Source organism: Gymnoscopelus microlampas (genome assembly GCF_963454915.1).
Source record: "Gymnoscopelus microlampas genome assembly, chromosome: 5".
Classification (NCBI taxonomy): domain Eukaryota; kingdom Metazoa; phylum Chordata; class Actinopteri; order Myctophiformes; family Myctophidae; genus Gymnoscopelus; species Gymnoscopelus microlampas.
Window position 1 is genome coordinate 45,390,731 of NC_139942.1, and position 23,684 is coordinate 45,414,414.

Consider the following 23,684-nt stretch of genomic DNA (forward strand, 5'->3'; position numbering starts at 1 on the left):
TGTCTTTCCCGAAACATCTGTAGCCCAATTAAACACTGCTTAATATGGAGGCTCGGGCCCTGGGAGTCAGCGGAGGCTTGTGACCCTGACTGTCTCATCCTTTTAGCATTCCAGCGTCACGTGACGTCACTGGTTCTGAGTGTTCATAGAGCTTCACATGGAGTCTGGGTTTGTCTATGCCAGTGGTTTGATATGCATTAAGGCCATGGACCTCCTACTGAGCGGGTCCCCCGGACCCACTTTGAGTCTAATGTCATGCCTTTGGCACTTGTGTTTTTATTTGGTACAGTATCTTAGCTTAAATCTGTCATTTCCTAGGCACTGTGAAGGGGTGATGTATGCATAGCAAATACATTGCCTTTGAGTTCATGATATTGAACATTTACATACCGTATGCCTCTCTTTCACTCATACATATTTATGTGCATCTATCTATAGACAGATACATAATTAGCTATCAGACAGACTGATGGGACAAGACAGACAGACAGACAGACAGACAGACAGACAGACAGACAGACAGACACTTGGACAGTTATCCCCCCGGTCTACATCGAATCTCAAATATTCACAACCCTTTGCATTGTGACGCGACGTGAGCTTGTAGATCGAGCAATTTTGCCATTTTCCCCGCAGAATAAGGATGCTGGGGTTCAAGTTGTTAAAGTAGATGACATCACTAGTGTTTGGACCTTGTGTTCGGCGTTAGTTGGGAAAAGCAAAGTTCAAGTCGGGGCCAAAGACCCCCATACGACAGCACACTCTGTCAGTGACATATGTGTACTATCACACCTCTGGAAGACGTGTGACATTTTAGCAGGACAGCTGTTGTGACACGTACTCTTATGGGTGAGGAGTGTCGCACTAAGGCAACACTTGCAGGAAATGTCCCAGCGGCACAGTCGTCGTGCAACGCGGAGACACGGTGCTGATTCTAGTTTTAATTGCTACAGTAGGTGTCATTTATATGCCTCGAATGCAGATCAATCTGCCGAGTTTTGTCTCGTCTTGTTTTGTCTTGTTAACGGCTTGTCTCATCTTTATTTTTTTTGTCGGACTGCATCTTGAAAAACAAAAAGACTGTGTTGGCTGTGCAACACTGATATGCTTTGGAGATGAACAGAATTAATGAGGCTGAGTGACGTTTTGGTCACAACAAACTACAAAAGAATAATAATGTCTAACCTTGCCGTAACTTTCCTCCAGTCGTGCTGTGTCATTTCATCTCCTCTCACGTCATCACATTTTATTGGACGACCGATTTTATAACTATACACCGATGAACTACTTAACCATGCACGCGAACCCTAGCCGCCTTATTCTCGCCGTGTCATGATAGGCGAACATTTGGCAAAAAATAGACAAACATTTTGATGAGAATAGCAGATCTACAAACTCACAACAAGACACCTTGTGAGCTTGTAGATCGGCAGTTTTTTGCCAAAAAAAGATTTGGTGTAGATCGAGGGAAAAAAAGGAGTATAGACAGCTGGGGGACCCCGGTTAATGAAGTATGTAGGGTCCACTAGGGCTTTAACCCTAGTGGACCACTAGGTCAATAGCCTAGCCAATCTACATCGACACATTGTGAGCTTGTAGATTGTCTATTTGAAGTATTTGAAAATGTTTTTAAAAATAGTAAAAAATGGCAAAGAAGTTTAGGGATAATGGGTAAGGCACCGGCGAAAAGAGGGTCCCTAGTTTCAAAACCTTTGAAAGATATGTATTAAAAAATATATCCAGTATTGAACAATTGAAAGGTTTTGAAAATGTCTATATGCATGACATGCCAAAAATGGGAGGGCAAACAATGGACCTTCCTTCTTCTGTACCATAAATGCATTTTGTGTGTGTGTGTGTGTGTGTGTGTGTGTGTGTGTGTGTGTGTGTGTGTGTGTGTGTGTGTGTGTGTGTGTGTGTGTGTGTGTGTGTGTGTGTGTGTGTGTGTGTGTGTGTGTGTGTGTGTGTGTGTGTGTTGTGGTTTTGTGACGGGCAGTCAGCTGGTGTTCTGCTGAACCTGTCCAGACAGCTCACTAATCCACTGCCTTCCGAATGTTCTCACAGGCTGCTGTGATTTGCTGTGAGATACAGTATGGCGTCTCACAGCTTGATATCAGTTTAAGAAGGTGCAAATCAATATTCTGGACCATAGCGATGCTGTCACTCCATATCTCGGCCGGGAGCTCGATCTCACGCTGCTAGAACTAAATAACAAGATTAAAGCTCGCAATTCGTATTACCTGATGTCATGACAATCAGCAATCTTTGTGAGAGTAACCAGGAAAAGAGTCAATTAGAAAATGTTACACTATTTCATAAAACAAAACAAATTAGCCCTAATTTATGCAGTGTTTGTTGCGACTGGATAAAGGCCATCCTTCAAGAGAGACCTGGCCAACAAAGATAGAAGCGGCACATTCCCTTATGCTAACAAGGAAAAAAAACAATTGAATACAGATTTATTAACAAGCAAAGATGAATGGATATTAATTAAATGATAAAAATATGAAAATGCCTTACAGGCATATAGATTCACGGCTGCAATTAACTACTGTGCATCAGCAGAGACAGTTTTCAGATACAGGATTTGCTAATTATATGCAGTGAAACAAAATAGTGTTACTTCAATTACACCTGATCAATATCTTGTGCCGTGATGTCAGGGTCAGCTGAAACCCAAGTTCACCCATTCCTCCCGTTATCATATTAGCATGACGGCTGCCCTCATTACTCAAACGGGAGGTTTACAAGTTCACTGCAGCCTGTCAGCGGCATAAAGGAAGCTTTGACAATGCGTGGTGATATAGCATAGCGCTGTGTATGTTGTTAAAGCAGCAGCACAAGCTGAACCACTTCAACTTCAGTACAAAGAGGAAAATAAAACTTGAAGAGTATCTCACAAAGAAAGAATCATGTTGGCAGTTGGCTCAAAATCTTCCCAGACACAAATGGACTGCTTTGGCGTGCTTCTTACAAACATAACCAAGTCAAAGAAGTAGCTGTGTAGGCCTATAGTCAGGGGTGCACATAACTTTTTAGGTGTAGTACTCAGAAGAGCACCTGGAGATGTGACTTGGTGCGCACCAAATAAATGGTCCCGCAGTCGTCCCCTGCTGTTTTGTCAACGGGGGGGGGGGGTTGCTGCGCTGCTTTTATCCGCCAGATTGGGACGTTCATGGCATATTTTGCACTCACACAAGCTCACACAAGGAAGTAAATTCCTAGCCACGATCTCCAGGCTTTTATTTTTTATTTTTGCTAAAAAATAAAAGCTTGGAAATTCCTGGCCCAGCTGTTGGTACACAAAAGCGCCTTGCGTCGTCTGATGTGGTGCGCATTATTTATTGCAGGTGCACATGCGCACCTGCGCACCAGTTATGTGCACCCCTGACTATAGTAGTACATATTGAATGTTACTCAAGCGCAGGTACATGTACAAACTGTTTAAAGCTGCAGTCTGTAACCTTTACATATACGTGGGGGACCCGGGATCAAATCCTGGATCCCTCACGAGAGTGCCTTTAATTTATACTGGTGAACTAACACAGAAAAAGCCTGTTTTGGCAGGAGGACAAGGACTGACAGATCCAGATATCTCCATACAGTATATGGGCATAAAAGGGGCAACGACAGTGCGATCTAGTATAATACACTCCTCAATGGAACAGCAGGTAGATCAACTACAACCACCACAGATGTCTTAGTTACTGTATTATGGTATTAACCATAACATTCAGATTGGTCAAAATTGTACTCACTAAAACAAGTTATGGATTGTAATGGAAGTTATGGATTTAAGTAGCCTGATTATCAGACTGAAGCTGCGTGGAGCTTCAGTCTGAAATTGGCTCCAGTGTCGGGGATTACAAGGGGGAGGGGATTAGAAATTCCCTAAACCAATCCTAAGGGATCCCCACGCCCACCTCCGCCTCTCATTGGACAATGCATTTTGGTTCACATTTACAACTCCAGACCAAGAGGCAGTCCACTCAGAGAGTGGGCGGGGTCTATGGTATGGAACCAGGCTAGGATTTAAGGGCATAGTATGTTACTTTTCCCTGTGTTTACATAACAAAACAATAAATATAATCTTTTACACATACTTTCCTCTATACCAGCAGTTATCAGCCAGTTGAGTAGTGTAGTGGTGTAGTGGTGTTTACCTGCAGAAACACATTGCCCTGTTTCTTTTTTCATTATTTTCACTGTTTGTTTTGGTAGACCAAAACATCCCTGTCTACCTAAACAAACAGTGGACACGTCCAAATACAGAGCGATAGAGCAATGTGTTTCTGCAGGTAAACACCATCACCACACTACTCCAGTGGCTGATAACTGCAGGTATAGAGGGAAATAATGGGTAAAAAAAATAAATATATATATATATATATATATATATAGTTTTGTTATATGTAAACACAGGGCACAGTAACAGTGCTGTAACGCAACTAACTACAGTACATTTACTCAAGTACTGTACTTAAGTACAATTTTGAGGTATTTTCACTTTGCTGGAGTATTTCCAATATTCAATACTTTTACTTCTAATCCACTACATCTCAGAGGCAAATATTGTACTTTATTTTACTCCACTACAACTATTTAAAAACGTTAGTTACTAGTTACTTTGCAGATATAAATTATTATATTATAAAACATACATTAACCACTTTAGCCCTATTTTCTACATATATAGGCTATTTGAAAATAGCCGATCTACAAGCTCACAACGCGTCGCCATGCGACGCGTTGTGAGCTTGTAGATCTGCTATTTTCAAAACATTTTAGTACTTTTACTTTTGGTACTTTAAGTATATTTTGATGCCAATACTTTTGTACTTTTACTCAAGCATTTTTTTTTACAGGCCTTTTACTTGTAACAGAGTATTTTTGAATTATGGTATTGCTACTTTTACTTAAGTAAAATATCCGAGTACTTCTTCTACCACTGCACAGTAACATAACTTGCCTTTAAAAAGGACTCTGATCCCAGAGTCTTCATCCAGGTGAGTCATGCTCCCACCTCTTTGTGGGGGAACTGGTAAAATGGGCCAGAGGAAAGGAAAGGAGAGATTCCCTCACGCCCAGGCTCTTTGTCCTGGAAATGTGGAAAATCCTCTTTTAACCCTTTAAGACCGGGAACGCATCTGTGTGTAACCACTTTAACCATTATTCTATACTTTGTCTATTCAAAAATAGCAGATGTAAAAGCTCTTTTTTTTTTTTAAATCATGAAAATGTGTGCAAATCTTTGAATATATATATATATATATATATTTTTTTTTAAAGCATTTTTAACTCAAATCTTCTGTGGGGGGGGGGGGGGCTGTATACCCGCTATGAGCTTGTCGATCTGCTATTTTTGAATAGCCCAAAGAAATCTTAAAATGACACACAGATGCGTTCCCCGGTCTAAAAGGGTTAATTTCAGTCTTCTGGCTGTGAGAGCAGCGGGTATACAGCCAGGGCCTCTGCACTCACTGCACAGGCTAGCTGGGCACGAGGATTAGCTGCTAGATAACTGCAGATCAATCTACATAAAACCCCCCGGAGCCACCTCTCTCCTTTCCCTCTCCTTCGACTCTTTTCATCCCCCCCCCCCCCCCCCCCCTCCCCGCCTTTCCTGTGAGGGGTGTGCAGACAGGATGAACCCCTTGAGAACATTCTTGGGTAATTAAAAAGCAGGCATGATCAAAAGAGGCTAGCGGGGTGCGATGGTGATGATCACAAGACGAGCGGCCCGTCTCCCCACGGCGTTCGATTGACAAAAAAGGCCTCGCCTGGTGCCAGGGCAGGTATTGTGTTTGTGCAGCACAAGATGAATATTGCATATTTGAGTGCTGCAGATTTAGGGGAAACAAAGCCTGCAGTTCAACCTTTTTGGTTCAACAAAAGAGCCAATAAATAAATAATATACTGTGTTTTTCTTTGAATTGCTCGCATGCTGGAGGATGAAGGGGAAACATTTGGAGCCCATGGCGCCTACCTTGGTTACGGTTTGCAACGCCAAGAGATGAGGCATTTGCTCGATCTGCGTGGGAGATGGGGAGAGGTCATTAATTACATTGAGATGTCAAACAGCTCACGCTGCGATGGATTTAATGCACATTGGTCAGCATGCATGGTTCCTGCTTGTTCCTGTGTGCTAGTGTGCATGCCTTCTGGTCTGCTGTAGACTTGTAGCAAAAGTGTGGAAACTGCCAACTAGCATGTGTTTGAAGAAATACAAAAAGTACAGTCATTTGCATGCAGCATATATAAGCATACAGTAGTAGTGGCAAATTGTAGTAGTCCCAATATCCAGAAACGAGTTAGCAATTTCCACATTGGTCTATGTTTTTTTGTTTTGTTTGTTTGTTTGTTTGTTTGTTTGTTTGTTTGTTTAATGAGCTTTTGGTTAAATGCCTGAAATAAGGTCTGTGGTTAACACAGGCATACAGTATTTTCACATTTTGTTCTATGACATAAAATACATTAGTAAATATCCCACTAGAGAGATCTGAAAGCTTTTATACAGTACATCTTTAAAAAAAGTATTTGCTAAAATGAAACTACAGACGTTGTCAAGGACATTACACATCCTCATAAATCATTGACAATCGTGGTGGCGGCGTTCAAAACATGTGCCCATGAAGTAGTTTGTTCATAGCGTAATTAAAGCTTTTTTTTTTTACTAATGGCGATTTCACTTAAGCTTAACAAATTATAAAACGTGTTAATTTGTGAAGGTGATAATGTAGTATCATGAACCTTTATTTGCCACAGAGCTTATTTTCAGCAATAGAATAAAAAATCCAATGCGAAGATGCCATTGACTTTTTCAAGCGAACCAGGAAGGTGCTAAGTTCCTGCTTCCAACTAAAGAAGCACGTCATCCCTGCTATTTTCACAGGACAAAAAAGGCGGAGCGCACGTCATGCTGGCCGTGCACTCGAGGAATCCCCTCGGGGCGTCAACATGCAAAGGGTGGGTGAAGCTCATCCATCTATCCCAGTGGTTGTCAACCCTTTTCATATCAAGGTCCATTATTTACTCGCCATTTGAGTTGATTTGATGATATTTAGCCTCTCAGACCCAATACTTAGAATATTTCGTTGTCGTTGGTTAATATTTTGTCCACAATTCCATGCTGTGTTGATGTTGGTGCCGTCATAGGAGAGATAACAGGCCAACGTTGATCAAAATAACAATTATCCTACATTCTCTCATTGCGTAGACCTCTTGTAAATTAAGTTATGAGGATGTTTAACAATAATTTAACTCGTGAGAGCGTAAAAATGAAACCAAATGGACCCGTAAGTTACGGGTCCATTAGGTTATCAACTCCATTCCATCATTTAGCTGCAGACCACCTGGAACATCCTCAAGGACCACGTGGTGGTCCTCCTGAGACACATGGCTGGCAAACATGCCTCTGCAAACATGATCTCCTTTATGTCCGAGGGCAAACATCTGACTGTGTCAACTATTCTGCAGCGAAAGGGAGATGGGAGAGATAGCTCCAAAAAAAGAATGTGCTTGTGCCAACATACGTACGCTGGATCTAAAAGTGCCCTTTCTCATGGAAGGCATACTCATGTGCGGCAATAGCAATGCAACAGTGGGCAATTTCACACCAAAATCAATACCATCAATCATATCAGCGTATGCCACAACCAAAACAGAAACGAGTTTAAAAGCAGTAGCAAGCATGCCAAGTAAAAAAAGAAAAAAGGTTAAAAAAAAGCTTGATCTACTTACGCACTGGTCCATGATTGCTGGGAATACCTACAAAAACAAACAATGACAAGAGACAGGCAGCACATCATTATAGCAAATACTTCTTTAACCCCCTAGGGACCTATTTTGCTGTTAACACATCTGTGTCATTTTAGATTTCTTTGGCTATTCAAAAATAGCAGATATACAAGCCCATAGCGCGGCACTTGGTGAGCATGTAGATCTGCTATAAGAAATCGTGAAAATGTGTGCATATATATACAGTCCCTCCCTGGAGCAAAATATTTTCAGATGAGGGGGGGGGGGGGTCGAATACATATCATTTTGGGTGGTCCTTGACATGAAAAAGGTTTGAGAACCACTGATATTATAGCAACCAAAAAAAAATGTTAGGATTTATAAGACATTTGTAGAATCCCCAGAAGCAAAGGTTTGAGTTGAAAATGTTCGCTTTAAAAAACATATTATATTCAAAGATTTTTGAGCTCGTAGCGCGGCACAGAGTGCTGCACTATGAGCTTGTATATCTGCTATTTTTGAATAGCCAAAGTATGAGATAATGGTGAAAGTGGTTAAAAATCTAAAATGACAGATGCTTTCCCGGTCTTAAACTTTGAATTATTCATATCACATAAACTTTCACCCAACAGGGTTCCACCCGACCCCCTGATTGGAAGCAATGCTGCTTTAGAAGCTGAACATAGTGGATGGTCTGACTTCACTCACCTTCTCTGATGATAATCACATATTGTCACAAAATGTCAACAGAATCACGGCTCAAACTAATGCATTTCTTTCTTTTTGTCCACACAATTTTCATTCAATGGCACTGGTTTTGTGATTGTTGGGTTAGAGGGGATGCGGGGGTATGTTTAAGGAGAATTTGTATTCCCTTTCATTCATCTCAACAAGTCTGAGTGTGTAGGCTACTTAAAGCCCAGTTAGCTGCCCCTAGAATACTAACTGTGTATATCTAGACTTTGATATGCTAAGGATGGTAGACATTTTCATAATTTTAAAATCCATTCCCATTACCAAGGAAGGACATTTTAAACGGGGGAAATCAATGATTCACCAGAATTCTTTTTTAATTGCATTCTTTAAATGAATCTATTTTTGTTAGTTGTGTACACTGGAGTAAACATAGAAAGTGCTTAAATTTGCATTTTTAGCCAAGTTTATTTCTTTTCAACTTTGACCCCCCCAGCTGTTGCTGTTCAGCCAGAAATGTATTTGCTTGTATAATTGAAAGGAATTTTCAAAAAGGAGTTTTTTTGTTCTGCATAGAAATATATAAACAAGCTTTTCACACAAAGACGTTCAGAACTTTGTTGCTGTCGGGTGGAAACCTTGTACCTCCATGTTTCTACTTTACATGTTTTTTCCCGTAAATTAATGTCCTACTTCATCATACAAGAGTGTCGCACAAACGTAGTGAAAATAGCAGATCTACAAGCTCACAACACATCGCAATGCAACAAGTTGTGAGCTTGTAGATCGGCTATTTTCACTATCTTAAAATATTTTATATATATATATAATTATATATAATTAGCCAAGTTTATTTCTTTTCAACTTTCAAATCCTTCCTCTTTGACCCCCCCAGCTGTTGCAGTTCAGCCAGAAATGTATTTGCTTGTATAATTGAAAGGAATTTTCAAAAAGGAGTTTTTTTGTTCTGCATAGAAATATATAAACAAGCTTTTCACACAAAGACGTTCAGAACTTTGTTGCTGTCGGGTGGAAACCTTGTACCTCCATGTTTCTACTTTACATGTTTTTCCCGTAAATTAATGTCCTACTTCATCATACAAGAGTGTCGCACAAACGTAGTGAAAATAGCAGATCTACAAGCTCACAACACATCGCAATGCAACAAGTTGTGAGCTTGTAGATCGGCTATTTTCACTATCTTAAAATATTTTATATATATATATAATTATATATAATTATACTATTTTGGACATACAAGGTTTCCACCGACAGCAATGACTTACTAATGCATTTGGAGAGGTTGGTGAGTCGGACTGAAATGCAGTCTGAGAGATTTGCTCTTGTTTCTCGGGAGAGAATAACACAACACTTGCCTCTCTGTCTGAATGATGGCCTCCAAATACCGTCTGCACCTATTGTTTTAGTTAGAGATTTTCACTTGAGCAACTGAGTGCGAATAGCCTTCAATGCTATGACAAATACCTAGGGCATGCCTCGGAGCTTTTGACAGGATGAATTATGAAATGAATGAAGATCTGTTTTAGTTGAGTTGAATATATACTTGCTTGTAGCATTTTGTGTAGCATTTTACAGATACAAGCTGTTTGAGATTTTATCTCAGGAGATTGGGAATTTGAGTATGGACTTTGCAGAAAGTAGCACAGTATTGGGCATGTCGACTTCTAACCTGCACTTTAAACCCTATATACCTGTACTTAGTTGTCCGGGGTCCCCCAAGGCTCTATACTTGGTCCACCCCTTTTTCCCCCCTCTACATTCTCAAAATATTTTTGAAATATTTTTCGGCCTCAGGTCTTAATGGGTTAACAGCGCTAACATCAGTGTTCCGCTGTCCATGGTTCTGATCTGCACCTGTCCATGGTTCTGATCTGCACCTGTCCATGGTGCTAAACTGCAACTGTCCGTGGTTCTGAACTGCAACTGTCCGTGGTTCTGAACTGCAACTGTCCATGGTTCTGAACTGCACCTGTCCATGGTTCTGCGCTGCACCTGTCCACTGTCCATGGTGCTGAACTGCAACTGTCCATGGTTCTGAACTGCAACTGTCCATGGTTCTGAACTGCACCTGTCCATGGTTCTGCACTGCACCTGTCCACTGTCCATGGTGCTGAACTGCAACTGTCCATGGTTCTGAACTGCAACTGTCCATGGTTCTGAACTGCAACTGTCCATGGTTCTGAACTGCACCTGTGCACTGTCCATGGTGCAGAACTGCAACTGTCCATGGTTCTGAACTGCAACTGTCCATGGTTCTGAACTGCAACTGTCCATGGTTCTGCGCTGCACCTGTCCACTGTCCATGGTGCTGAACTGCAACTGTCCATGGTTCTGCACTGCACCTGTCCACTGTCCATGGTTCTGAACTGCAACTGTCCATGGTTCTGAACTGCAACTGTCCATGGTTCTGCACTGCACCTGTCCACTGTCCATGGTGCTGAACTGCAACTGTCCATGGTTCTGAACTGCAACTGTCCATGGTTCTGCACTGCACCTGTCCACTGTCCATGGTGCTGAACTGCAACTGACCATGGTTCTGAACTGCAACTGTCCATGGTTCTGCACTGCACCTGTCCGCTGTCCATGGTGCTGAACTGCAACTGTCCATGGTTCTCAACTGCACCTGTGGGCTGCTTTTGCTACAGTGATGGAGAAACCTCACTTTTAAACATCCAGAGAAAAATAACGCACATCCTCTGTTTTTCTGGTACTGAGTCAAACTGCAAAAACATAATCATGAAAACAAGTGGGAAGCTGAAGCTCGCAACTCACTTTTCAATGCTCCAATTATTTTATTCACAGCAGCAACACTACAACGTTTCAACCTTGCGGCCTTTTTCAAGTAAGTGCTCACTTTTAACCACCCTCAAAAAAGTTAAACTTCATCTTTGGCTCTGTACTTGGTCTGCTCTTTTCCCCCCCTCTACACCCCTTTGCGGAAAAGAACTGATCTACAATCTCACAGCGCATCGCGCTGCCACGCGTTGTGAGCTTGTAGATCGGCTATTTTTGGCAAATGTTCACCCCAGAATAAGGATGCTAGTGTTCAAGTCGTTAATGTTCAAATAAAAAAACTAAAATAAATGAAATTCCTGTCACACAAAGCTTTGGTGGCCTAGGGATCCCGGACCCTGTTAGTATGTTTTGTTGACTGTTAGTATGTGTGATTGTAACTACATATATTTTTAAAGATATCTTTCCCTCTACACGACCTAAGGTGATCAGGAACCTGAACCAGAACCTGACCACTGAAATCACATAGTATCAGACCCCCTGTCGTATGTTTTAGACTACTGTGGGTCGGGATACAAGTTTGGGTCGCGGGTCCATTTTTATGGGTCGCAAGTAAATGTCCCCTTATTTTTTCTTTTCCTACGTTTTGTTTTGAATTATTATTATTTCAAAATATTTTCAAAAAAATCCCCCAAAACATTAACGATTTTTCATTAAATAAATCTATAAATTGGAATGAAATAATTTAAGAAGTAGTGAAAATAGCAGATCTACAAGCTTACAATCGCGACGTGTTGTAAGCTTGTAGATCGGCTATTTTCACTACTCAATAGTAATAGTCAGGGTCCCAGGGTGACATCAAATTACTCTTTTGGGTCTCAAGCTAAAAGGTTTGGGAACCACTGGTTTAGACCATTAGACCATCAGGACAGCTGTCACTAAAAGCAGTTGACATTAAACATTAACTTTGTTCTTTGTACAATTACTAACCATTTAAGTCAACGAGAGTGAATAACTTAATGAACTGTAACACTTAAGCCAGATTTGATTTTGTGAAATGGTGAGTTAACATAGTGGCCGGCTACAACCACCAAATCTCTATTTTATCCTTTCAAAAATGTTCACAAATAGTAAAAACAGCAGATCTACAAACTCATGACGTGTTGAAGCTGCCTCCAACACGTGGAACACAATGGAAATAAGCTCTCAAACTTTATTGTGAGATATCAATCAATCAATCAATCAATCAATCAATCAATCAATCAATCAAAACTATCTTAATAGTTTATCTTTATCTTAAATAAACCTGAAGATTGTTCTTATTAGAAATAAAGTTATTTATTTGATTGAAAACAAATGTCTAGTTTGAAAGGGGAGGTTTGATATGGGTATGTAACTGCTTAAAAGTCCACAATGTAAATTGGGCTTCTTCAGTAGAGGTTCCACAACAGCAGTTTTGAAGGGAAAAGAGATGTAGAGACATGTATTATTTATGAACGTGTTGGAAATATTATTGAAACCCCTTAATTAGTATAGAAGGAACAGGGTCAAGACATAAAGTGGAATAGTTTTGCTCGTACTGTATGGTAGCTACAGACTTGAAATGCTAGTGAATGTTTTCATTGCTGCCTGCCTTTAAGGTCGCCTTCAGAGGTCACCAGCAGTTGAAAACAATTTAATCTCTGACAGTTGTAGTTTTATTATTGTAATGTCTGTGTAGTGCAAATCCTCACATAGGCCTAGAGGGGAAGAGGCTTGGCAAAGAAGGTCAGAGGCGAGGGCAGAGTTTTTTGAACAATTTATCGATAGTGGAAAACTATTCTACAATTGCTGTTATTTTCTGAGTTGAGTTTAGAACAAAAAAAATCCTTTCTTGCGGTGCATACAGCGCAACTATGGGTTCTTGTAAATACTATGGAGAACCTACAGTCCAGTTGTTCTCCATCTGGCCTCTTCAACTCATGGATACTGTCTATTAGGGTTTAACATTTTCCGGGAAATATCTAATTTTAATTCCCGGGAATTTTCAGACCTTTTCCCGGGCTTCCCGGGAATTCCCGTTAAAGGGTAAAAAAAAAAAAAAAGTGCCCACTAAAATGCATTTATATACTTAAATAGCCAATTTTACATCGAGGTGCCCAAATGTCCCTATTGTGTCCAGTGTCCACCTATGAACTTGCACTAATAATGACTTAAGTTGATTTTTTAAATCAAATAAATATAATATATAAATTATAATATAGTGCCCTGGCGGAGATCTGCCATGTTGCGCAGCAGCGGGTGAAGACGATTAACTTAAACGAGGAGCTGCGCTGTGCAGCCAAAACGCACTCAAACAATGTCAAACTCTAGCTGCTGAAATAAACGTTCCATTTGTATCATTATTGACAAGAGAACAGAACATGGATGTTGTTTGCAAAATGATTATTTATTTATTGTCCATCAGAGCGCCGGTGAGGTCACAGCTTATCTCTACTTTTGTAGGATATTGATTTGATAGCCTAAACTTGTAATTTGTTTGCAGTTATTAATTTATATTAGGCTAGGCTACTTGCTGGATATTAAATCGGCTGTATGTTGTCAAATGTATTAATCTATATTTTGTTGTTGATCAAATGTCGGGTTTTGTAGTGATTTTGATGTGCACATGCATGCGCTGCCGCCCGCTGCCACTGACAATCAATGAGACAGCAGCTGTTGTGCAGTTCACTTGTTGTACTGGGTAGTTAGTAAGGAGTTTGAACGTTCTAAAATGCAAGTGTAGGCAGGGTAGGCTACATTAATGATGATAAAACAATCGGACCACATCGGTCTAATAGCCTACTTTCGCTCTCTCTCTCTCTCTCTCTCTCTCTCTCTCTCTCTCTCTCTCTCTCGCACGCGCTCTCTCTTGCTCTCTCTCTCTCCAGCTCTCCCGTCTCTCCTCTCTCTCTATCAAAAGCATTGCTTGGCTTGCGCGCATTTTAAGCTGGAATATAGGCTCGAAATCAAACCTACCCACTGTTTATGCAGCGTTTCATTTGATGTTGAATATCAACTAGTCAACTGGTGTCTACCGTATTGACAGCAGATGAAACGTTGAAATCAGCGTGCGCAGGGCAGACATGGGGCATCACGGCCAATTGTGTTTTAATTTGTTCATTACTGTTACATTCAGTGCGTCACATATTGGTTCACAACGGGACGATGGGACCCTGCCCTGGTCGGCAACGCGGCAAGTAACTTGGCTAATTATAATAGTAATTCCTCCGCGCTGTAGATAGGCCTTTCTACTAATTAGTATTCATTTCTAACAAAAAAAAAAGAAAAAACGGGATCCCGGGAACCGGAGTCAGTTCCCGGGACGGTAAATAACCTCGGGATTCCCGGGATTCCCGTATCCCGGGAATCCCGGTGTTAAACCCTACTGTCTATCCATGGTGGTGTTTTTTCGGACTTCTTTTTAACCTTGAGTCGTGGAACCTTATTTAGGGCATCTTTACTTTTTACAGTGTGGTTCAGCCATCTAGAACAGCATAGGTCTGTATGCAAAGTATGTATGTACACATCACGATGCGGAGTGATGTGAGCTAAATAAATGAGATGAATAAGTGAGATAAATCTGCTATTTTCACCATTATTGATATTTTGAAATATCAACATTTCTGGAAAATATTTTAATTTGGGGGGAAATTTCAAATTTCAATACGTTGCTTTATTAATATTAATGAAAATGTATTTTTTTTTTTTTTAATTTGCACTTTTGAATACTTGAGTATGAACTTTTGAATACTATAAGGAGTAGTTCACCCAGTTTTTTTCCCCACATTCCTAAGGCAATAATTTGATGACCGGCGGAGAAGAGTTTCCCACTGACTGATTGACCGATGACCCGTCATCAAATTATTGGCTCAGGAATGCGACAAAAACAAAACAATCTCCATGAATTCAAGGCTTCATGGGGTGTGTAATTGATAGAAAATAAGTATTTTTTTTTGGGTGAACTACTCCTACTTTAAGTATTTTCTTTAAAGTAGGCCTACTTCCAGCACTTTAAATCAAGTACAAATTTGACCATAGAGCAACTTTCACTTGTAGTTGAGTAACCCTTGACCAGGAGTATCTATACTTTGACTCAAGTACTGGGGGTTGAGTACTTTGTCCACCACCGGTAACCATTTGGTGCGGGGAGCAGCTTCACACTAGCCTGGTAAACCCTCCCTCCGGAAATCTCATTTCCATTTGATTTCAGGAGTGAGTCTGGCATGATCGCCCATTCTGCAATATTGGCTGTGGGCTGGAGTTGGGCGGGAGTAATACCGTTGACTGACAACTCCATCAGCCAATGATCGTTGTTCCCCTTCAGCCAATCAGCAGTTCATTTTTACCACCTCCGACTAATGTGACGCAACGGGACTTTTGAGACGGCCATGCCCAAAATAGGTTGCCTTATTCGGATACATGCGTGTCACTGCCCGCCCCTGCCGGTTCTCTAAATTTGTATTTTTAAATAGGCTCTGTCATGATTAATTGACCACATATATGAAGTTAAACAACTAAATTCTATCCAAACGATATCTTGAAAGTAAATTCCGTGGCTCAAAAAAGAAGTTTGAGAGCGTTTTAAAACCGAAAGTAATAAGTGAAGACACAGCACAAACAACAATGGCTGCCGTTCGTCTATTGTCGGCTGCACTCAGGCTGCACTCGGCTTCATTCGGGCTCACTCGAACTCGCCACCTGATTGGCCAACTGTCGCTGTCAATCACAGAACGATGAGCGACGACGCTGATAGGCTCTTCCATTTGGTGTACGGGCTAGAACGCCCAGACAAGCCTTCAGGCCAGACTCCTTCCTGAAATCAAATGGAAATGAGATTTTCCGGAGGGAGGGGCTTTACCAGGCTAGCTTCACACCACATGGATCAAAAACAACTAACAAGCTCAGTGAACTCACTTTGTAATGCAGCATAAGAACCATGCAACTCTTTTATGTTTGTAGCTACAGACAAAACGCGATTGGGGAAAAACACACACAGCAATGATCAGAGGCAGGGATGTTGAGACACCGACACGTTACCAATGCTTCAGCCTTTTGACACTTAACCCATGCAAGCCGGGAACGCATCTCTGTCATTTTAGATTTCTTTGGCTATACGATTTTTCTAAATAAATAGCAGATCTACAAGTTCATAGCGCGGCACCGAGTGCCCCGCTATGAACTTGTAGATCTGCTATTTATTTAGAAAAATCGTGGACATTTTGTGCAAATCTTTGAATATATATACAGTATATATTTTTTTAAGCGAACATTTTATCTCAAATCTTTGGTTCTGGGGATTCTACTAATGTCTTCAAAAACAGTTTTTTGAAAAAACGTATGTTGCTATATATCAGTGGTTCTCAAACTTTCATGTCAAGGACCCCCAAAATGTATTTGCCGTGGACTCCCATCTAAAAATATTTGGTTCCAGGGACCCCCCAGAAGTTGTAACATGAGTTAAAAATGTTGTCTTAAAAAAATCTATATTCAAAGATTTGCACAAAACGATTTAAAAAAAATAGCAGATCTACAAGCTCATAGCGCGGCACTCGGTACCGCGCCATGAGCTTGTAGATCTGCTATTTTTGAATAGCCAAAGAAGTCATGACACACAGATGCGTTCCCGGTCTTAATGGGTTAACAAATCAAGGACTGGCTTCAGCTATTGAATACGTTGCAGACTTTCAAGTAGATTCATGAATTCCAAAGCCTAAGAGTCAGCACTGTTGCTAATGTGAACGTTGAAATCTCCATTCGGAATTATTCGCTCATATTTTGGTGATAATGGGAGCAGCTCAGGCTCAGGATTCTGGGAGAAAAATAGTGATATGTGCCTCGGAGGCCTGTATATCGTAATAAAGCACAGCTGGTTCAGCTTTAAGCACCGGGGCAAGATATTGAAAGGATGAGAACTCCAGGTCGACCTTTTTACAGCTAAACTTTTGTGAGTAGATACTGCGGCAATTCCACCCCTTCTTTTTTCCCTGTCTCACTGACTGATAGAAGCTGTGTGGTCGGGTGGACAATGACATGCCTCAATAAATGTCAAAATGCTCTTTATATCCAATCAGGTTTCAGTTAAGTGCATGAAACCAAGCTTACAATTATCTATAAAATCATTAACACAATGATTTATTTGCTAGAGATCTAACAGTGAACAGAGCTAGGCTTAATAGTACAAAGCAGATGGTGGATGACAGGGAATATATATCAACTTGCAGTGTGAGTTGAAGGCTCTTCCACCAATCACAACTTATTCATCTAATTGTCCGTCACTCACGTTCCCATCCTGCAGGGTTGGGTTTTCTAGGGTGCTATGGGGTGAAAATCCATGCCCCTGCTTTTGATATCCCCCCCCTCTGATCATTCATTTTTATGGCTGTTTTATGGATATCGTATCCCCACTTCTAGCCAGACTGAATTAAATACAAGCAATTCCTTTTGGGAAATGTAGAGTCTGATGTTTGATATTTATTGTAATATCATAAGTTAACAATTGTATAAAAACAATATGTGTTACACATTAATCCTGGCGTCCCTATTTTGGGAAAATGTTTCAACATTAAATGTTTTTTAGTGTAAAAGTAGCAAAAACAGAGCACATTGCTACAAGTTGTGAGCTGATTTTCCCCTATTAGTCATACACTGAAGTATAATGTCCCTGTCTACGTTTTTTTTTTTTTATATATATAAATTGAAGCCTGGGAATATCTAGTTAGAAAGAATTGCAGTGTGAGTTGAAGGCACCGCCGTGTGTGCTAATCGCAACTTATCCATCTAATGTTCCTGCACTCACGTTCCCACCCTGTGTAGCCAGAGCCCCCCCATCTGAGCATCTGACCTTGAATAATCAAAATCAAATTCTGTGTTCTGAACAAGTGCAGGTAGCTGAATAATGCTCCCTTTGTCTGAAACATAAATATTAATGACATGGTGTCTGGTCGTGCTCGTCTCAAACTGATCATACTCCCTCATTGGTGTTATTTTCATCGGCAGCTGGAACTTGCCGTACAATTATTGCCCATTTCTGAGCCTTTTCACTGAGTCCATTGTTGTGGCTGTAGTGAATTGAGGGACCGTCCGTCCACGATTACGTTTAATTAGGATTCTGTCTCTGTTCCCTACCCACCCAAGTGAAAAAAAAATGTATTTTTTTTGTGCTAAAGTATACTTTTAGCACAAAAAGTATGTTAAATGTCAATTTGAACTTTTGTCAAAGCATACTAACAGTGCATTTTTGGGCAAAATATATTTTAGCAAATATAATCAGAGTGCATTCAAAATATATTTCTACAAAGCACATTTAATGTCAACATGAATTAAGTTGTAATTTAGCACATTGTTCAAAGTGTACTAAACAAAAAATATATATTTAATTAAATAAAAATGTACTTTTCAAAAGTCTATTCATATACTGTTGCATTGTTGTTTAACTTAAGTACATTTAATGTTAAATATATTTTTAATGATTATATTTTAAGTGCTTTTAAAGTATATTCATAGCAAATTATCCTCAATATGCACTTATTTCAAGATATACTACAATATGCTTATTAAAAGTATACTTTTCACAAAAACTATTTAAAATATGTTCAAGTATATATTTTTGTAAGTATGTTAATGCCTATTGTATTGAAATTTCACTCAAGTACTACTTCGTAAAAGTACACTTTTCATCAGTGCATTTATAGTATAAGGCTGGAAAAATATACTGAAAAAGCATTATACTTAATGTTTACTTTAGTATACTTTATAAGTATACTATCTATGAATATGTTCCCGGATGCCATTAGTAATATATTTCTTAACATTATACTTATAATATGCTTGTTTTAAAGTGCATTCAAAACGTATTTCTACAAAGCACATTAAATGTTAACATAAATTAATTTGTAATTTAGCACACTTTTTTAAGTTTACTAACGTGCTTTGTAAAAATATATTTTGAATGCACTTTAAAACAAGTATATTACAAGTATAATTTCAAGAAGTATAGTACTCCTGGATGCTATTAGTAATATACCTCTTAACATTATACTTGTAATATACTTGTTTTAAAGTGCATTCAAAATATATTTTTACAAAGCACATTAGTAAACTTTAAAAAAATGTGCTTAGTTAGTATTTCATGTGCTTTGTAGAAGTATATTTTGAATGCCCTTTAAAACAAGTATATTACAAGTATAATGTTAAGAAGTATATTACTAATAGCATCCGGGAACATATTCATGATAGTATACTTAAAAAGTATACTAAAGCAAACTTTAAGTATAATGCTTTTTCGGTATATTTTTTCAGCCTTATATTATAAATGCACTGATGAAAAGTGTACTTTTACGAAGTAGTACTTAAGTGAAACTTCAATAAAATAGACATTAACATACTTACAAAATATATACTTGAACATATTTTAAATAGTTTTTGTGAAAAGTATACTTTTAATAAGTATATTATAGTATATCTTAAAATAAGTGCATATTGAGGATAATCTACTATAAATATACTGTAAAAGCACTTATACTATTAATCATTTAAATATATTTAACATTAAATGTACTTAAGTTAAACAAAAAATGAACATTATATGAATACACTTTTGAAAAGCACATTTTTATTTAATTAAATATATATATACTTTAATTACAAATATACTTGCAGTATCTATCTGAAGGACACTTTTGCTGATGTCATTAAGATTAAAGTATACTATCATTACATTTATGGTGGCTAGAGGAAGTCCATTTCCCAGCATGCACTGAGGCGCAGTGCATGCTGGGAAATTTGTGTTATTGTTCTTATTTGTGTTATTATTTGAATATGGGAATGCGTAGTGCGGTTATGTTATGGGTTATTGAGTTTAGTGTTTTGTTGTGGTGCTATTTGGTGATTTATGGTATTTTATGTCATTTGTTAGTAAGACCATGAGTGTAAATGTCTGTTTGTTTGGTCAGTCTCTCTCCCCTTTTCACATCATTAAATATAGCGTGGGTGTGTTGTTGAACGTTGTATCAATTGAGAGTTGTCATGGCTCTTACAGACAACTAAACCTCAAGCCTTCACGTTACATTGCTCTTCCATTCGTGTAGGTTTATTTTGAAAAAATATTGAATTACGTTTCACAGAAGAATATTGAATATACTCATTTGTACTTTTTTATAAAATTCAATTTAAATTATGTTGATTGGAAACATTTAAGTTGTACTTAATATACTAAAAGTTGCACTAAAGATAAGCTAAAACATATCTTTAATATAATGTTATGTACTTTCTCCCCCACAAAAAATACAATTTAATTACAAATATACTTATAGTATCTGAAGTACAGTTTTGCTGATGTCATTAAAGTGTACTATCATTCAATTTATAGTGTATTACCAATACATATCAATTACTAAATGAATAAATATAGAGTACATAGCAATTATGCTTAAAATATACTTTCAATGTAATAATAGTATATTCTAAATTAACTAACTGTGTACATTTAGTTAAATTGAGTTGTAGTTGAAATACATTATTATTACATTGAAAGTATATTTTAGCACATTTGGATTGTAGTTTAAATACTTTATTATTACATTGATAGTATACTTGAAACTATTAAAAGTATACTTCACATTCATTTATTTTATACTCCAAGTTTATTTGTAATACATTGATTGTATATTTTAAGCATAATTGCTATATACTCTATATATATTTATTTAGTACTTGATATGTATTTGTAATGCACTATAAATATAATGATAGTATACTTCAGCAATTGTACTTCAGTTAAGTAAAGTTGTAATTAAATTGTATTTTTTTTGGGGGGGAAAGTACATAAAAGTATATTAAAGATATGTTTTAGCATATCTTTAGTTCAACTTTTAATATACTAAGTACTACTTAAGTGGTTCCAAAATAACACAATTTAAATGTAATTTATCAAGTACAAAAAGAGTATATTAAGTATACTTCTGAAAAATATATTTAGTATATTATTTTTTCACTTGGGCATTCATTAAGTGATAGTCAAACAACACATTTCCCCACCTACAACTCCAGCTAGACGAAAAAGCACAGAGATGTTATTACCGTCACTTTCACTGCCTGGGAAATGGGAGCTCAGTAAACAAATGAGGAACCGTCCGTCTGTGATTATGTTTAATTAGTATTCTCTCTGTTCCCAATACCCATTCATCAACCATACAGCGTCCCTATTCTGAGCAAACATTCAGCAAAAATAAGGGAACATTTTGTGAAAATATCCGATCTACAAACAACACATCGCTACGCGAGATCAGATATTTTTTGGCTATTTGACGTAACATATAGGGTTTAAGTGGCTAAAGTCATAGTCAAAAGGCCACTGGAAGCAACGCATTTTACCACCCACAACCATCAGCTAAAGGAGAAGACACAGAGATGTTCCCCAGGAGTGTTACCGTTACCTTCGCTGCCTGGGAAATGGGGGAGCGCGGTAAACAATAGCACTGCCATCCCAGAAACCTGAGGCATTTTGCAGCCCGAACAGATTCTCGGGCCAGCGCTTCCAACCAGCTGTGAACGTCCTCTGCAATACCGCATGAATTGTCGCTGCCTGCAAAGTGGAGTGTCAACATAATTCCAGAAGCGATTCCTCTTCTACTCTCCGGCTAACTTGCACATTTCTTTTTTTCCTCCTTTCACCCCTTCTTTCTCCCTGAAGGGAAAACCTTAGCTTTGGTTCAGAATGTCTCTCACGCACAGCTGTCTCTCACGGAGACAGCCAGTCCTAGCAACACGGGGCTTCATTTTGAGCCTTGACTTATTGGACGACAGGGTCACACGCGTCCATATATATCTGCATGCGAATGTGTAATGGCCCCTTGCCAACTTCCTGTACCTACCTGCGAGATAAACGACTCCAGTGATTAAAGAGGAAGACTTGATGACAGATGAAAGCTATCAAAGCGTAATTACATTCTGCACGTTCAGTAAATTTGTCTTTATACGACGTGCCCGTATGTTTAATATCCTCGTAGGAAATATGGGCTTCACATTTTACAGGAATAGGTATGCTATGGGTGTGGGCGGGCCAGTGCTGCACTCATGAGGGGAAATTGGGATAATTCGTGACAAAAGTGTGTTCGTTCCACCCCCATACGCCGCCCCGCCCCACCCCCCGGGGAACAATATTGTTACGTCAGCACCATATGCAACATTATTGCGTTTTATGCCACCGCCAAACAAAGTGCTAATATTGCCTTTGATATGGCTCGGCCCGGTTTCATCAGTTCAGCGCAGATGCGGCCAAGTGTTGGATTTTTTAATAACAGCCTGTCAATCTGACAATGGGTGCCACCAGTGCAGGGAGACTCATAACACAGGAAAGGTGTGAGGGGAAATCAAGCCAATATCTCCTTAGAGTTCACACACGCACGCACACGCACACACACACACACACACACACACACACACACACACACACACACACACACACACACACACACACACACACACACACACACACACACGCACACATTCCCCCACATATCTCTGAGCAATTGGCTCACAGGCGTGCTCATGATGCGCGACAATCATCTGCTCACACACGCTTCTGCCTACAATCTCCCCGTTCATCAGCAAATTGAATCTGCGGCGAGCAAGAACAGACCTAAATTCACACAAAAACATCAGTGAATCCACAGCACAATTGCATCTCCTCCCCGTAATTCACTCAGAACCCCCACGTCCCAGGATTCAACTCGGACATCAATCTGAGGCCTGTAGGAGCATCACGTCCATCCCAACAGACTGCTAACAGTGCGGCCTTCCGACTTCTAGGGCCAAGCGCGTCCGAGCCCAGGGACCCGAGGGCACGCCTCGCCTCGCCTTACACCATCTGGCCTCGCCTGGCTGTCCAGAATCCCCCCCCACCCCATCCCCCATCCCTGCGTGGGGGTATTAGATTTATTAAGGCAATGAGCCCCCTGCCTCAGGCTATGGGATTTGATGAATGTGATTCAACTCCCGTCCAAGATTAAAATGGGGATAAATGCAAAAGTGCACCTTCTGCTTCGGCGAGGCCATTATGAAGAGGCTGATAAAATACTATGCATGCTTGTCTTTGAGTCGGGAGATTTTCTTTTGTCATTATTTCACCCTTGTTTTTTTTGTTTAAGTGAGGAAATGCCACAGGTTTTCAAAGTGGGGGATGCTGAGGTCCCTGCGGCTCCCCTTTGGGCGCCAGGGGGCCAATTGGAAAGAACGAAAAAAGAAAAGAAAAACTAAGAATACAAAATACATATATATTTTTTCAAATTTCAATTCATATTATTTTAACCACTTTGAACCTGGCGTCCTTATTTTGAACATGTATGCCGTTATTGTCCAAATCTTTCAAAAACAAAAAAAGTGATGCGATTCATTGTGTGCTTGTAGATCAACTATTGTTCTTTTTGCCATTTCGCCAAATAGGCTATGGCTATTTGGGTGTCCTTGTTCAAATGACACAC

General features: G+C 39.5%; 1 protein-coding gene across 1 annotated transcript in view; it reads right to left on the reverse strand.

Annotated features, from left to right (window-relative positions):
- The window catches only part of LOC311045131 (netrin-G1-like), a gene marked incomplete at both ends in the record, with an annotated part of 109,373 nt that overhangs the window by 15,414 nt on the left and 70,275 nt on the right, over positions 1-23,684 (reverse strand). Inside the window, 2 exons of the mRNA XM_084056941.1 lie at positions 5,987-6,031; positions 7,741-7,767. Of these exons, the coding sequence (XP_083913067.1) occupies positions 5,987-6,031; positions 7,741-7,767 (72 nt within the window). The remainder of the gene's footprint in view (positions 1-5,986; positions 6,032-7,740; positions 7,768-23,684) is intronic.